At 55.2% G+C, this 13525-nt stretch overlaps 1 protein-coding gene across 2 annotated transcripts; it reads right to left on the bottom strand.

The window, feature by feature from the left end:
• Nucleotides 1–3658: 3658 nt before the first annotated feature.
• On the bottom strand, nt 3659–12530 carry P2RY6 (pyrimidinergic receptor P2Y6). Of its 2 annotated transcripts, none has more exons than XM_056116015.1 (3): nt 12422–12530; nt 6134–6212; nt 3659–4816 (listed from the first exon to the last, which is right to left on the bottom strand). In XM_056116015.1, exon 3 carries the CDS (start codon nt 4780–4782, stop codon nt 3796–3798), a length of 987 nt encoding a protein of 328 aa, XP_055971990.1. In that variant the 5' UTR covers nt 4783–4816; nt 6134–6212; nt 12422–12530; the 3' UTR covers nt 3659–3795. The 2 variants fall into 2 exon arrangements, with proteins under 2 accessions (XP_055971990.1, XP_055971991.1); XM_056116016.1 differs by having other exon boundaries at nt 6134–6198; nt 12422–12523.
• Between the last annotated feature and the right edge of the window lie 995 nt (nt 12531–13525).

The raw sequence follows: 13525 nt of genomic DNA, 5'->3' as shown, positions 1-13525 counted from the left end.
ACTTGCTGGGCCCCTCATGTCTCCACTCTGCAGACCCCAGCAGCTTGCCTCACTGTCCTAAGGCTAGGTTTCTAGAAAACTCTTATCCCTTCGGAAACCCACCTACCCAGTTGCTTGGAAGCTGCTTCGGGGCCACTCTTTCAGGAAGCCCCCACGGTGTCTCCAAACCTTGTTTTTGTTTGTTTATTATTGGTTTTTAGCAGTGCTCAGAGCTTACTCCTACCTCTGCACTCAGGGATCACTCCTGGCGGTGCTTCAGGGACCATATGGGGTGCCTGGGTCATCCGTGTGCAAGGCAAATGCCCTCCCCACTGTGCTATCGCTCCGGACTCTATACACTCACCTCTCTCTCAAAAGAGAGTCCAGGTTCAGCCCCGACGGCAGTGATGGGAGACCAGGTCCACTTTCAGGGTTTGTCCCATGAGCTGTGGAAAGCACCTGGTCCTCTTAGTCCAAGATGCTGCTCCCGCCACAAGGTCCCTGCTGTCAGCAACTAGGAGGACAGACGGGCCAAGGACGGACACCCCCTCCCTCCCACAAGCCGACCTCCCTGCTCCCACTCAGCTGCTTGATACCCCTCGTATCCCAGCTACCCGGGCCTTGAGAGCTGCGGTTGCTGAGCACTTGGCTGTCTCTTGTCACGCCTTTCCTGGGGTCTAAACCACAAAGGAAGCCGGATGCAGAAGGGAACGGAGGGCAGGGTGGGATGAAGGAGGTTGCGTGGGACCTTGGCAAGTCCCGCGGCATATCTGTTTCTGCTCCCACCGTAGGTGACATCATGAGGATTCTGTGAGAGTGTGTTGCAGTCTCCAGTCACGGTCACCGCAGGCGTCCCTGTGGCATTTAGCGTCCTCCAGCCTCACTTCAGGGCTCAGTCCTTCCATCCTTCCCTCTATCCGCTGCCCGGGTTTGCCTGCGCGGCTCTCGTACCAGCAACACCCTGGGCCTCTCCCCTCCTGCTGGAGTACCGTTAAGACCCAGCCTGGACCCCTTTCAGCTGGCTAGGGCCCCCATCCCCACCACACTCCACCCCCACATGCCCCATCCCCGTCCCCGTGTGTCTCACCCCAACAAGCAGATGTCCCCAGGGGAAGTCCCGACAACCCACCCCCACCCCAAGTGTGCTCCGGGTGAGCGTGAGGAGGGGAAGGTGGTTGGTGGGGAAGAGACTAAAGGAAAGAGGCTGGAGGGGGGAGGAACTCAGCCTCCCCAAGCAGTACTTGAAGTCCCAAAGATGGGTGTGCACTAAATGGTTCTTTCCTTCTCAGGAGAACAGATGGGGCCCAGAGATTCGGGCTCTTGTTTTCAAAAAGTGTTCTGAGCTTTTTGTTTCTTGGGCCGCCTTTCAAGTGAGGGAGTGAGGGAGGAAAGGAAATTGGTACAATGCGTTTATTTTCTGTTTTGTTTTTGTCTTGGGGTCACACCTGCAATGCTGAGGGCTTACTCCTGGCTCTGCACTCAGGACTCACTCCTGGCAGTGCTGGGGGGACCATATGGGATGCCAGGGATGGAATCCAGGTTGGCTGCGTGCAAGGCACACCGCGCTCTTACAAAGCCCCTTGTTTTTGAAACCTCTTTATGCCTGTTCTTAGAGACAGGCGCTGAGGAGATCGTGTGCCCCCCAAGCCCTGCAGATTATGGTCCCACTTTGTTCCCCATGCTTTGTACCGTATTGATGTAATAATCACGACAACTTTACAAAATAGCTATTATTATTATTATTATTGTTCCCATTTTACCATCAGGGAAGTTAAGGCATGAAAAGGTTACAAAATGAGCCCAGAGCAGCATGATTAGTAAGCGGTTGGGCGGGTCACTCACTCCTCCGGGTGCCTGAGACTCCAGTTTGCAGCCTCTAGGCCATTCTGCTCCCCAAGGCAGGCTGGGAAGGGGCTTTCCCCCTTCATGGAGAAGTACCCGCAGCATCATAGTTCTTGGCTGACTGCTGGAACCTTCATCCGAGAGCCTACAGGGCTCAGCCTGGGCTGTGGCCATGACCCTGTGCCTTCTTTTCCCCATCACCCGATGGGGCAACCAAGGTTTTTGGGCTCAGAACAAGAAGGAAAGGGGAGAGGGGCACCATCTGACCTGTGGGGCGTGGCATCGAGTAGGGAATAAGCACCCGTCTGTCTTCTCACGCCCTCCCCCCCATGTCGATAGCCTGTGGGGGGGGGGGGCGGAGAATCAAGGGTCCCTTCGGTTCACACTGCTAGTCCCCTCACAAGGGTGCTGGGCCTGGGGCCCCCCTCCTTGGCGGCTACAAATGCACACTGGTTCCTGGGGACCCCTAAAAGTGGACCTTAGAGCTCTTTTTGGGTTGTTGTTTTGTATTTTGGGCCACACCCAGCAAGGCTCAGGAATTATTCCTGGCGGTACTGGGTGGTCACCATGGATGCTGGGGATAGAGCCCAGGGCCACTACATGCAAGACAAATGCCCTCCCCGAGGTACTGGCGCTCCACCACAGGGTCAGAGCTGGTCCTCTCTCTCTTCTTCCGTTCCTGTCAGTGTTGGAGACTCAGTGATCAGACAGGGTCGCAATTCCTCTGTAAGTGATGGTGCCCAGGGGTCTGTGGGCCAGACTGTGGAGCTGGGGGCAGTGGTGATGGCGCCAGAAGGCATAGACTCGGGTACCTGACCCCAGGATCTATCCACAGAGCAGCTTCCTGGGGCTCAGCGGCTGGCTTCTTTTAAAGTGAAGCCCCGTGAGAACCAAGTCCCCACGTGTGGAGGCGAGTGGAGATGCCCCTGGGAGCAGAGACACCCTGAAAGAGGCGCCCTTAGAAGAGGTGGGTGGAAGAGAGGGAAACGTTGTTCTTCCCGCTTCGAGTGCTCCAGTTCTGGGGGCTGGAGCACGGCCAGCATGGTGCTTGCCTTGAATGTGGCTGACCCAGGTTTGATCCTCAGGGTCTCGTATACTCCCCCAAGCCCCACCAGAAGTAATTCCTGAGTGCAGAGCCAGGAGGAACTTCTGAGCATCACCGGGTATGGCCCAAAAAAGGGAGGGGGGAAGGCTTTGGTTCTGCCAGCCCCTTTGCCTGTAGTGGCCTCTGCACAGCCCCACCCCAGGGCTTCGTGGAAATGGACAAGTGCTGGAAGGCCTGGCTCCTGCCTCAGTTGGTCAGCGAGCAGTGGGAGCGGCTTCCTCCTCATCCCCTTGGGGATTCTCCCGGCTCAGCCCCACCTCTACAGAGATCTCTTCTGACGTCTCAAACTGGGCCAAGATGGTTGTCTGGATCCCCTTCCCCCAGCCATGCTTCCCTCGGCCCCTGCGCTGACATTATACCTTGGTGCTTGCATATCTGGTAACTGGGAGCTGGGGTCGGGGGCAGCGCTGGGGCAGGTTCTTCTGAGTTAAGTAAAACTTTGCTGACGGAATGGAACATCTCCCCGTCCCACTCTACCCAGAGCTGGTATCCACCCTTCAAAACCCATCTCAACCCCGCTTTCTCCTTCCCACCTTCCCTCACGGCCTGGCCTGCTGACTCCCAAGCATCACCCTCCTCATGGGCATGCTATGCCAGGTATATTGATAGCAGCTGTACATGGCTCACCCAGCTCTCCATGGCTAGCATGGGCCTAGTGGGGAGTCCACATGGCACCATCTGTCTCTGTGCCCCAGGCCCTCGGCCAGAAAAAGGCTCAATAAATCGTCGGTGTTGGGACTCTGGGCCCTGCGGGAACCTCACCGCACCCAGCTGAGCTCAGCTCTCGATGTGGTTAGGGGCCGAGGGGGGGGTGGGTTCTGATCGACCCCACCCGTGATGGATGGCTGCCGGGTGCCAGGCATCGGGCCTCAATGAGCCGGTCGCTCCCACTTGGCCGTCAGCCTCTGCAGCAGCTCCTGTGGCCGCCGGCGGAACTTCTTCTGGGTGAAGTAGAAGAGGATGGGGTCCAGCACGCTGTTGGCGCTGGCGAAGGGCCGCGTGCCTTTGTAGGCGGCCGCAAAGGCCTCCAGCACGGGGCAGGAGACGCCCGGCGTGGAGCGCACGGCCAAGTAGGCCGTCTTGGTGACGTGGAAAGGCAGGAAGCTGATGGCGAAGACGGCCGCCACCACCACCGCCATGCGGGCCGCCTTCCCGCGCCGCTCCTGGGCCACGGGGCCCATGGGGCCGTCCTGGCGGCACAGGCGGCGGGCCAGGCGGCAGTAGCAGGCCAGCAGGGCAGTGAAGGGCAGCACGAAGCCGACCACGGTGAGCGCCATGCCGTAAGGCATATAACGGGTGGCCAGCACGGGTGGGCTGAGGTCATAGCAGACGGTTCGGTTCCGCTGGATGCCCGTGGCGGCGAAGACGGCCGTGGGCAGACACTGGGCGGTCACCGCCAGCCACACGGCCCCACACACTACCCAGGCGGCCCGGCGGCCCCCCCGCTTGTGCCAGGGGGCCAGGGGGTGGCAGATGCCCAGGTAGCGCTGGAAGCTGATGCAGGTGAGGAAGAGGATGCTGCCGTGCAGGTTGGCGTAGAAGAGGAAGCGCACCAGGCGGCAGGTGAGGTCCCCGAAGGGCCAGTGGTCCCCGCGGGCGTAGTTGTAGATGAGCAGCGGCAGGGAGCAGGTGTACAGCAGGTCAGCCAGGGCCAGGTTCAGGGTGTAGACGGCCGTGCGGGTGAGCGCCTGGCGGGATGCACAGATCTGGGCGATGACGCAGGCGTTCAGCGGCAGGCCGGCCACCAGCACCGCCGAGTACACGGGGGTCAGCAGCAGGCGCTTGAAGTTCTCCCGGTAGACGCAGGTGGTGGGGGGCAGGCCCGGTGCCTGCTGGGTGACGTTGTTCCACTCCATGGCTGCTCAGCCGCGTCCTCTACACCCGCGGAGGCTGCGGAAGCAGCACGTCACCGTTGGTGAGCACACGCAAGCCACCTGGGAGGCCCCTGTCCCCCTCCAGTCACCAGCTCTGTCTCTACGCTCACCACCCTATAGAGGCCCACCCCCCTCACGTCGAGGAAACCTGGGGTCCCAGACAGCTCAAGCGTGGGAGAAATGCAATTCGCGTTCTTTCCCAACACTCCTGGCCCAGCAACCTTCCTGGTGAATGTCTATTCACCCCTCGAACCCTGGCCAGAGGTCTCCTGGGGGTGGATAAATGTGGGTTTACAGCTCAATGCTGCTGTCTCTGAGCTATGGGACCTCAGGGGAAGGAAGTCCCCCACCCCCACCCCATCTCAGGATGCCAGGAGGTTAGAGCACTAAATCCAAACGCCCTCCACAATAGGCACTTAGAGGCTGCAGCTGGGTGGGTCCCCTGAGACACAGGTCTGGTGCTTCTCTGGGTCTGAGAGGCCAGTGTGGGGTCCAGCGCAGAGAGCAGCACTTAACCATAACAAACAGGAACGAAACATCCACTCGCTGGGAGCAGACCAGAGGCAGTGCCCACCTCCTCGCCCTGGACTCCACCTTCCAAAGTCATGGTCCTTGGGACTGGAGCAATAGCACAGCGGGTAGCGCGTTTGCCTTGCACGCGGCCGACTCGGGTTCCATTCCCAGCATCCCATATGGTCCCCTGAGCATGGCCAGGAGTAATTCCTGAGTGCATGAACCAGGAGTAACCCCTGTGCATCACTGGGTGTGACCCAAAAAGCAAAAAAAAAAAAAAAAAAAAAAAAAAAAAAGGGAGGAACGAGGGAATTCAGGATTCCTTAGGGCTTCTTGGCCAGAGGCAAAGCCGCTGAAGCCACAGCGCCCCCTGGTGGCTAGAGTCAGAGCAGCGCCCCCTAAAAGTTTTGGGCTAACCTGGTCTACAGCTCAGCTCAGAGATGGGCAGTGATGCCCAGTGACAAGGAGTCAGCGAGGTCTCCTCTTACTCAGTGGGTCAGAAGCTGAGCCAAGAGCAGATCCCAACCACCTCTCAGAGGAAGCAAGTTAGGACAGTCTACGGACATGAGATGTAGTGATTACAAGTCCGGCCTCAGCTGGTTCAAGCCCTGGCTCTTTCCTTCACGCTACCCCAACCCTGGCCCTGCACATGCCCTCTGGGGCCCCTGTCACGGTCAGCAAAATTCACCAAGGCCTGGCCTATGGTGGGTACTTAATGCGAGCCAGACCTGGCTGTCCCTCCACTCGCCCCTCTGGCTAGGTTTTACATCAGAGAGGCTGATTTGGCTCCTTGCTGGCATAACAACTTCCTGGCACTCACCTGAAAATGGGCATTTCTGTAGTTTCTGAGGTCTGTAGAGAATTCACAAGTCTGATCCAAGGGACCTGTAAAGCAAGGCCTTTGAGATAGTGAGTCAGTCCCTCTACTTCCCCATTTAACACAAGAAGACTCAGAGCAAATGAGTCTCCGGGAATCAACAAAGATGATGAAAGTAATACCAGGAAAACTAAGTCACTCTTAAAAGAAGTAGAAGACAAGGAAACGGGCAACAAACTCCCTGTTTACAGGATTAGAAGGATTAATGGTAAAATAATCCTCTTCCCCAAAGCACTTCACAAATTAAATTCTAGTGGTATTTCCCCCCTCCCGATTTTTTTGGTTTTGGCTGTGTTCAGGGGTTACTCCTGGCTCTGAGCTCAGGGATCACTTCAGGGACCATATGGAGCGCTGGGGGTGGAACTCAGTTGCCTAGTGCACTACCCACTGTACATTTGCTCTCCCACTACTCTTGTAGCATTTTTTTTTTTTTTTGCTTTTTGGGTCACACCCGGCAATGCACAGAGGTTACTCCTGGCTCTGCACTCAGGAATTATCCCCGATGGTGCTCAGGGGACCACATGGGATGCTGGGAATCAAACCTGGGTTGGCCGCGTGCAAGGCAAACGCCCTACCGCTGTGCTATCGCTCCAGCCCTCTTGTAGCATTTTTATTTTTAATTATTTATTTATAATGAACACCATGAGGTACAGTTGTAGACTTACAAATTTTTGTGCTTGGGTTTCAGTTATATAATGATCGAGTACCCATCCTTCCACCAGTGCCCATTCTCCACCACCACTGATCCCAGTATTCCTCCCACCCCCCCCATCTCCCCATCCCCCCATCCCACCCCATCTCTGTGGCAGGGAATTCCCTTTTGTTCTCTCTCTCCTTTTGGGTGCTGTGGTTTGCAAAAGAGGCATTGAGTGGCAATCATGTTGGGTCTACAGTCTACTTTCAGCATGCATCTCCCATCCTGGGAGGAGCCTCCCAACACCCTTTATTTGGTGCTCCCTTCTCTATCTGAGGTGCCTTTTCCCCCAGCATGTGCGGCTGGCCTCTAAGCCATGGAGTAAACCTCCTGGTACTTATCTCGGCCACCCTTGGGTGTTAGTCTTCTCTTTTGTTACTTTATGTTCCCCAGATGAATGCAATCTTTCTATGTCCTCTTGTAGCATTTTTTAGGACATGGACCAATACAATTTTTCATGAGTGATAGGAATCCTGGATAGTTAAAGTCACTGACACTGTCACTGTCCTCCCGTTGTTCATCGATTTGCTCGAGCGGGCCCAGTATCATCTCCATTGTGACACTTGTTACTGTGTTTGGCATATCAAATACATCACGGGGAGCTTGCCAGGCTTTGCCGTGCAGGCAAGATACTCTCAGTAGCTTGCCGGGCTCTCTGAGAGGGGCAGAGGAATCAAACCCGGGTCGGCCAGGTCGGCCAGGTCAGCCATGTGCAAGGCAAATGCCCTACCCGCTGTGCTACTGCTACAGCCCTCTTGTAGCATTTTTAAAGGACATGGACCAATAGAATTTATCATGAGTGATAAGAATCCTGGATAGCTAAAGTCATCCTAGAAAAAAGAAGATGAGGGGGCTGGAGTGATAACACAGCGGGTAGGTCAGTTGCTTTGCACATGGCCAACCCAGATTTGATTCCCAGCATCCCATATGGTCCCCCAAGCACTGCCAGGAGTAATCCTGAGTGCATGAGCCAGGAGTAACTCCTGTGCATTGCCAGGTGTGACCCAAAAAGAAAAAAAGAAAAAAGAAGATGGGATGGGGTTGAAGAGAGAGTACAGCGGGTAGAGTATTTGCCTTGCATGTGGCTGACCCAAGTTTAATATGCAGCACCCCATATGGTCTTATATAGTCCCCTGAGCTCACGAGGACTGATTCCTGAGTGCAGGGCCAGGAATAAGCCCAGAGCACAGCAAGAAGAAGGATGAGGAGGAGTAGGAGGAAGGAAGGAGAAGAGGAGGAGGAGGAAGAATAAGAATAAGATAATAAAGGAGAAGAGGAAGGAGAGGAGAAGGAGGAGGAGGAGGAGAAGAAAAAAAGAGGAGGAAAAGGCTTGTCTTTCTCCAACTTTGCATCATACTACAGAAAACTACATACAATCATCAAAACTGTATGGCATTGAAATAATAGCAGACTCTCAAATAATAGCCAAAGAGAATACAGCAGATAGCGTATTTGCCTTGCAAGTGGCCAACCCGGGTTTAATGTCCAGCTTCCCCTATGTCCCCTGATCACTGCCAGGGGTGATCCCTGAGCACAGAGTTAAGTAAGCCCCGAGCACCACCGGGTGCTTTGAAACAAAAACAGAAAAAAAAGGGCAGACTCGAAGACCAATGGAATAGAATTGAGATCCGAGAGACAGACTTTCGGGGATTTAAATTGCTAATATTTGACGAAGGAACTAGGTGTGTAACAGAGCAAGGGAAGCTTCTTTAACAAATGGTGTTGGGAAGATCGGTTAGCCACATGCAATATGTATATATATATATATATATATATATATATATATAGTAAAGGTAAAGGCCCTCCCGTTGATCGTCGATTTGCTCGAGCGGGCCCAGTAACGTCTCCATTGGAGACTTTGTTGTTACTGTGTCTGGCATATCGAATACTCTCGGCAGCTTGCCGGGCTCTCCGAGAGGGGCGGAGGAATCGAACTCGGGTCGGCCATGTTGGCCGCTTGTAAGGCGAACGCCCTACCCGCTGTGCTATCGCTCCAGCGGGTAATAGTATTGCTACTAAATGTGTTTTACAAAATAGAAGATACTACCTGTAAAAAAGAGAGGCCAACAGGTATAGATTAGATAGATCAGGCACATAAAGATATATTAAAGATAAAGGCCCTCCCGTTGATCGTCGATTTGCTCGAGCGGGCCCAGTAACGTCTCCATTGGAGACTTTGTTGTTACTGTGTCTGGCATATCGAATACTCTCGGTAGCTTGCCGGGCTCTCCGAGAGGGGCGGAGGAATCGAACTCGGGTCGGCCATGTTGGCTGCGTGCAAGGCAGACGCCCTACCCGCTGTGCTATCGCTCCAGCCCATACCATATATATATATAATATTATATATATAGGATTCTTAACTTACACCAGACAAAAATTAATTCAAAATGGATTAAAGACCTTGATAATAGATCCAAGTCCATAAAGTACATCGAAGGAGACAGGCAGAACTCTACAGACATTTCTCAGTTGGGACCAGATGGCCACTGGTAAGCCCCTAGGATATTCCAAGGTGTTGCAAATGAAAACCGAAGAAGAAGGTGCCATGGCATGAGACTATGGGGCCAGGGATGGGGTGGAGGTGACAATAGGAAGGAATCAAGGTTGGAAGAAGACATAGAGAGAGGCTGAGAAACACTGCTGTAGAGGCATCTTCAGTGATTCGATGCCATCGGTCAAGCAAACAGGAGCGAAAGCAAACAAATTGGACTATAGCGGGAGATGGGGGGTGGGAGGGGTACTGGGATCCGTGGTGGTGGAAAATGGGCACTGGTGGAGGGATGGGCACTCGATCACTGTATAATTGAAACCCAAGCACAAAAATTTGTAAGTCTACAACTGTACCTCATGGTGTTTCATTAATAAAAATTAAAACAAACAAACAAACAAACAAATAGGACTATAGCAAGTGAAGACACTTCTACACGGAGAAAGAACTGATGGCTAAAATAAACAGACGCTCCACGAACGGGGAGAAAAAAAATATTTACTCATGATACATCCAACAAAAAGCAATATCCGAGTTTATAAAGCACCAGCAAAATGTGACAATAGCAACAAATCCAAACAACCCCATCCAAAAAAGTGGAAGAGAGGAGGAGGAGGAGGAGGAGGAGGAGGAGGAGGAGGAAGAGGAAGAAGAAGAAGAAGAAGAAGAAGAAGAAGAAGAAGAAGAAGAAGAAGAAGAAGAAGAAGAAGAAGAAGAAGAGGAGGAGGAGAAGGAGAAGAAGAAGAAAAGAAGAAGAGGAAGAGGAGGAGGAGGAGGAGGAGGAGGAGGAGGAGGAGAGGGGGGGAGGGCAAACTGGGGTTGGGGGCGGCTTGTGGGAGGAAAACTGGGGGCATCAGGAAATGTGCACTGGGGAAGGGATGGGTTTTGAAACATTGTATGACACAGAGACTTACTCATAGAGACCCAACCCGGAACATTTTTTCAACTATGTATCTCACAGTGATTTAATTAAAAAAAAATGGGAAGAAGAGTTAAAGACTCCTGGAAGGAGACATACAGACAGGCAAGGGAGAGTCCCATGGGTAAGCTGCTTGGCTTGCGTGAGCCTGACCTGGGTTCAGTCCCTGGTTGCATCAGGTTGAACCAGAGTCAGAGATTGTGCGGGAGGTGGGGGGGGGGGCTCAACCCCTGGGCTAGAGCGCAGGGTGCACAGCTGGACAGTTAGGCATGGGGAGCAGGGAGAGAAGAGGAAGCACAGCAGGACCCCCAACGTAGCCAGAAAACTGTTTTCACGGGTGCACCCCACTCTCTCACACTGAGGGCTCGCTGTCTGTCGGAAGCTGGCGGCATGGCAGACACACGTGCCCGAGAAAATTGTATGTAAGCCACCTATGTACATATATGCGCGGATGCCTGCACGTCCTTCTACCCACATGAGCCTCATGGAGGAGACTCTAAAAGATCAGAGACTTTTCAGAGGAGGAGCAAGGAGGAAGCAGGACCTTGGTGGCTGAGAGGGGTTCCCATGGGTGCAGAGGGTGCGAGGGCCCTAGGGGGGTTCCAGGGGAGGAAGGAGGTAGGTCTAAGGGAGCTCCCGCCAGCTTGGATGGAGGGCCAGGGCAAGGAGGAGGCTGGGAAGGGAAGAGCCCTCCTTGGGAGTCCCCGCTGTCCCCGAGGCGGGGGATGCCCTAGGGGACCTGTCCTCTTAGGCACAGGCAGAAGATGGGGGAGCAGGGCCAACCTGCCAACGCCTGTGCCCCGGGCTCCCTCCCTTGCCCACTCAGCATTGCTGCAGAGGGCAGCGAGGTCTCCACAGCACTGCCCGCCAGCCCTACGGTCTCTCCAGCTCTTGGGCTGGCTAGGCCGTCAGCCTCTTTCCGGACCCCAGCTCTGTTCTTGCAGACAGCTCTGGCAACACCCTTCCCCAAGTCCCTCAGCCCTTTGGAGAAAAGCCCAAGCACCCGTCCTGCCCTTGGACAGCTACCCTTCCAGCCTTGCTCAAGGCCTCTGGGCTCTCCCCTGTCCTGAGACAGACGCGCCTCCCAGCCACCGTCTTAGCCATCCCCGCCCACTGCTGTCACACGAAGCGCCTGCCACCAACTTATGGACGGCTGAACCCAGGCTCCTCAGCGTCCGGTCACCCTTTTCCAATTTTTTTTTCCTTTTGGGTCACACCCGGCAATGCACAGGGGTTACTCCTGGCTCTGCACTCAGGAATTACTCCTGGTGGTGCTCAGGGGACCATATAGGATGCTGGGAATCAAGTCAGCCGTGTGCAAGGCAAACACCGCTGTGCTATTGCTCCAGCCCCTCCATTTTCTGTTTTTTTTTTTTTTTTTTTTGACTTTTGTTTTTAGAACCACTTCAGGTGTTGCTCAGGGCTTACTTCTGGCTCTATGCTTCTGGAGGTGCCCGTGGGACCCTCAGTGCCGGGAATCCAACCTGGGACGGCCACACACCAGGAGAGCGCCTTAAGTCCAGACTGTCTTGCCGGCCCTCTTCACTTTCTTTAATTTTCATTCATATTTTCATTCTGATTATAAATTCTCATTTTTTGGCTTTCTTTTGGGGGGGTGGTCACACCTGGCAACGCACAGGGGTTACTCCTGGCTTTGCACTCAGGAATTAGCCCCTGGCGGTGCTCAGGGGACCATATGGGATGCTGGGAATCGAACCCGGGTTCGCCGCGTGCAAGGCAACCGCCCTACCCGCTGTGCTATTGCTCCAGTCTCTCATTATTTTTTTAGTCTTGGGGCCACTCCCAGTGGTATTCAGGCTGGCTCAGTGCTGGGGTTGGTGGGGGGCCACTTGCAGCAGTGCTCCGAGGACCACACAGTAGCAGGGGAATTGAACCTGGGACCTTCCAGCTTGCCGTGCTATCTCCCAGCCCCTTCCCCTCCTTTCCTTCTCACCAACTGATGGAGAAGACTCCCGAGCCTGCACCACCCAAGTCTGTGAACCTCCTTTAAGTCTGTATTGGTTGCATGCAGCCTGCTGACCCCGAGTTCCAACTCTTGGTGTCCTGTCCGCGCCCCCCTGCTCCCTGTCGCACCCGCAGCTGATGGCCCCGAGATGCGCCAACACTCACATGTAGCTTCCTGTCCCTGAAGCACCCCGGTGGCCCCAGGTGGTGGGGCGAGAGACGGCCAGGCGTAGGGTCCCCAGTCTCCTTCCCTCAGCAGGGACTGCAGCCCCTCAGGATGGCGGCCAGCTTCCTCTGCTTCCTGGCAGGGCCGTCTTGGACTGAAATAGCCCCTTCGGGGGCCACCCCCTTCCCTGCCACCCCCAATAGCACGGCCTGGCGGGAACCAGGCCCAGAGGAACCGGGAGGCGGAGAGAAGCGCTTCCTGGAACTCTCCTCCCTCACGGGAACGGAAGGGCTGTGAGTGAGCTGAGTGAGCACTGTGTTGTGGGCCTCCCAGGCTGAGCATCCCCAGCAGAGGCCCTGCGTCTCTCCCCCCCCCCCCCCCCCCCCGCCGCCCGAGGGAGAGGGAGAGGGAGAGGGAGCAGGCGGGGAGGTTCTGAGTTGTCGGGTCAAGAAGCAGTCCAGAACCCAAGCCCCTCCTCCCAGTCTTCTCCTGGGTCCAGTGGGCATGCTGGGGCCTGGCCAGCCTTTGTCACCATGACTGCCGAGCTCAAGCTGTCTCTCCCTCCCCTCATTCCTTCTTCTGTTCTGCCCTCGTCCACTCCCCCACTGACCTCCGTCCTGCCCTCTGACCGTACACTGATGCTTTCATTTCCCATGTCTCCCTCTCACCACCAGCCCTGTCCTCCACATGTGTGCATGGAGCCCCTGCCCATCTGTACCCCAGGTTAGCAGTCACTGCTCCTTCTTCCTGCACACAACAGACCAGAGTCCCTGGGAAGGGTCTCGGGGGCTACGGGAAGACCCTGAGAAGCTCTGCGGCCTGTCAGGAGACCAGGAGGTGGGGCCCAAGAGCAGTGGGGATAGGAGGATGGGATACTGGGGCTGGGGTCTGGGACAGGGCGGTGCAGGGTAGAAACAGTACCCTGGGTCTTGGGCTTTTTTTGTCTTTTTGGGTCACACCTGGCAATGTACAGTGGTTACTCCTGGCTCTGCACTCAGGAATTACTCCTGGCGGTGCTCGGGGGACCATATGGGATGCTGGGTATCGAACCCGGGTCGGCTGCATGCAAGGCAAACATCCTACCTGCTGTGCTATCGCTCCAG

Source organism: Sorex fumeus, unplaced genomic scaffold (assembly GCF_029834395.1).
Source record: "Sorex fumeus unplaced genomic scaffold, SorFum_2.1 ptg000030l, whole genome shotgun sequence".
NCBI lineage: Eukaryota > Metazoa > Chordata > Mammalia > Eulipotyphla > Soricidae > Sorex > Sorex fumeus.
Note: the sequence above shows the minus strand (reverse complement) of the source record. Positions and strands in the feature narration are given on the sequence as shown.

Bases quoted from the DNA above. Each gene is read 5' to 3' on its own strand.
- P2RY6 (XM_056116015.1), bottom strand. From the start codon at position 4,782: ATGGAGTGGAACAACGTCACCCAGCAGGCACCGGGCCTGCCCCCCACC.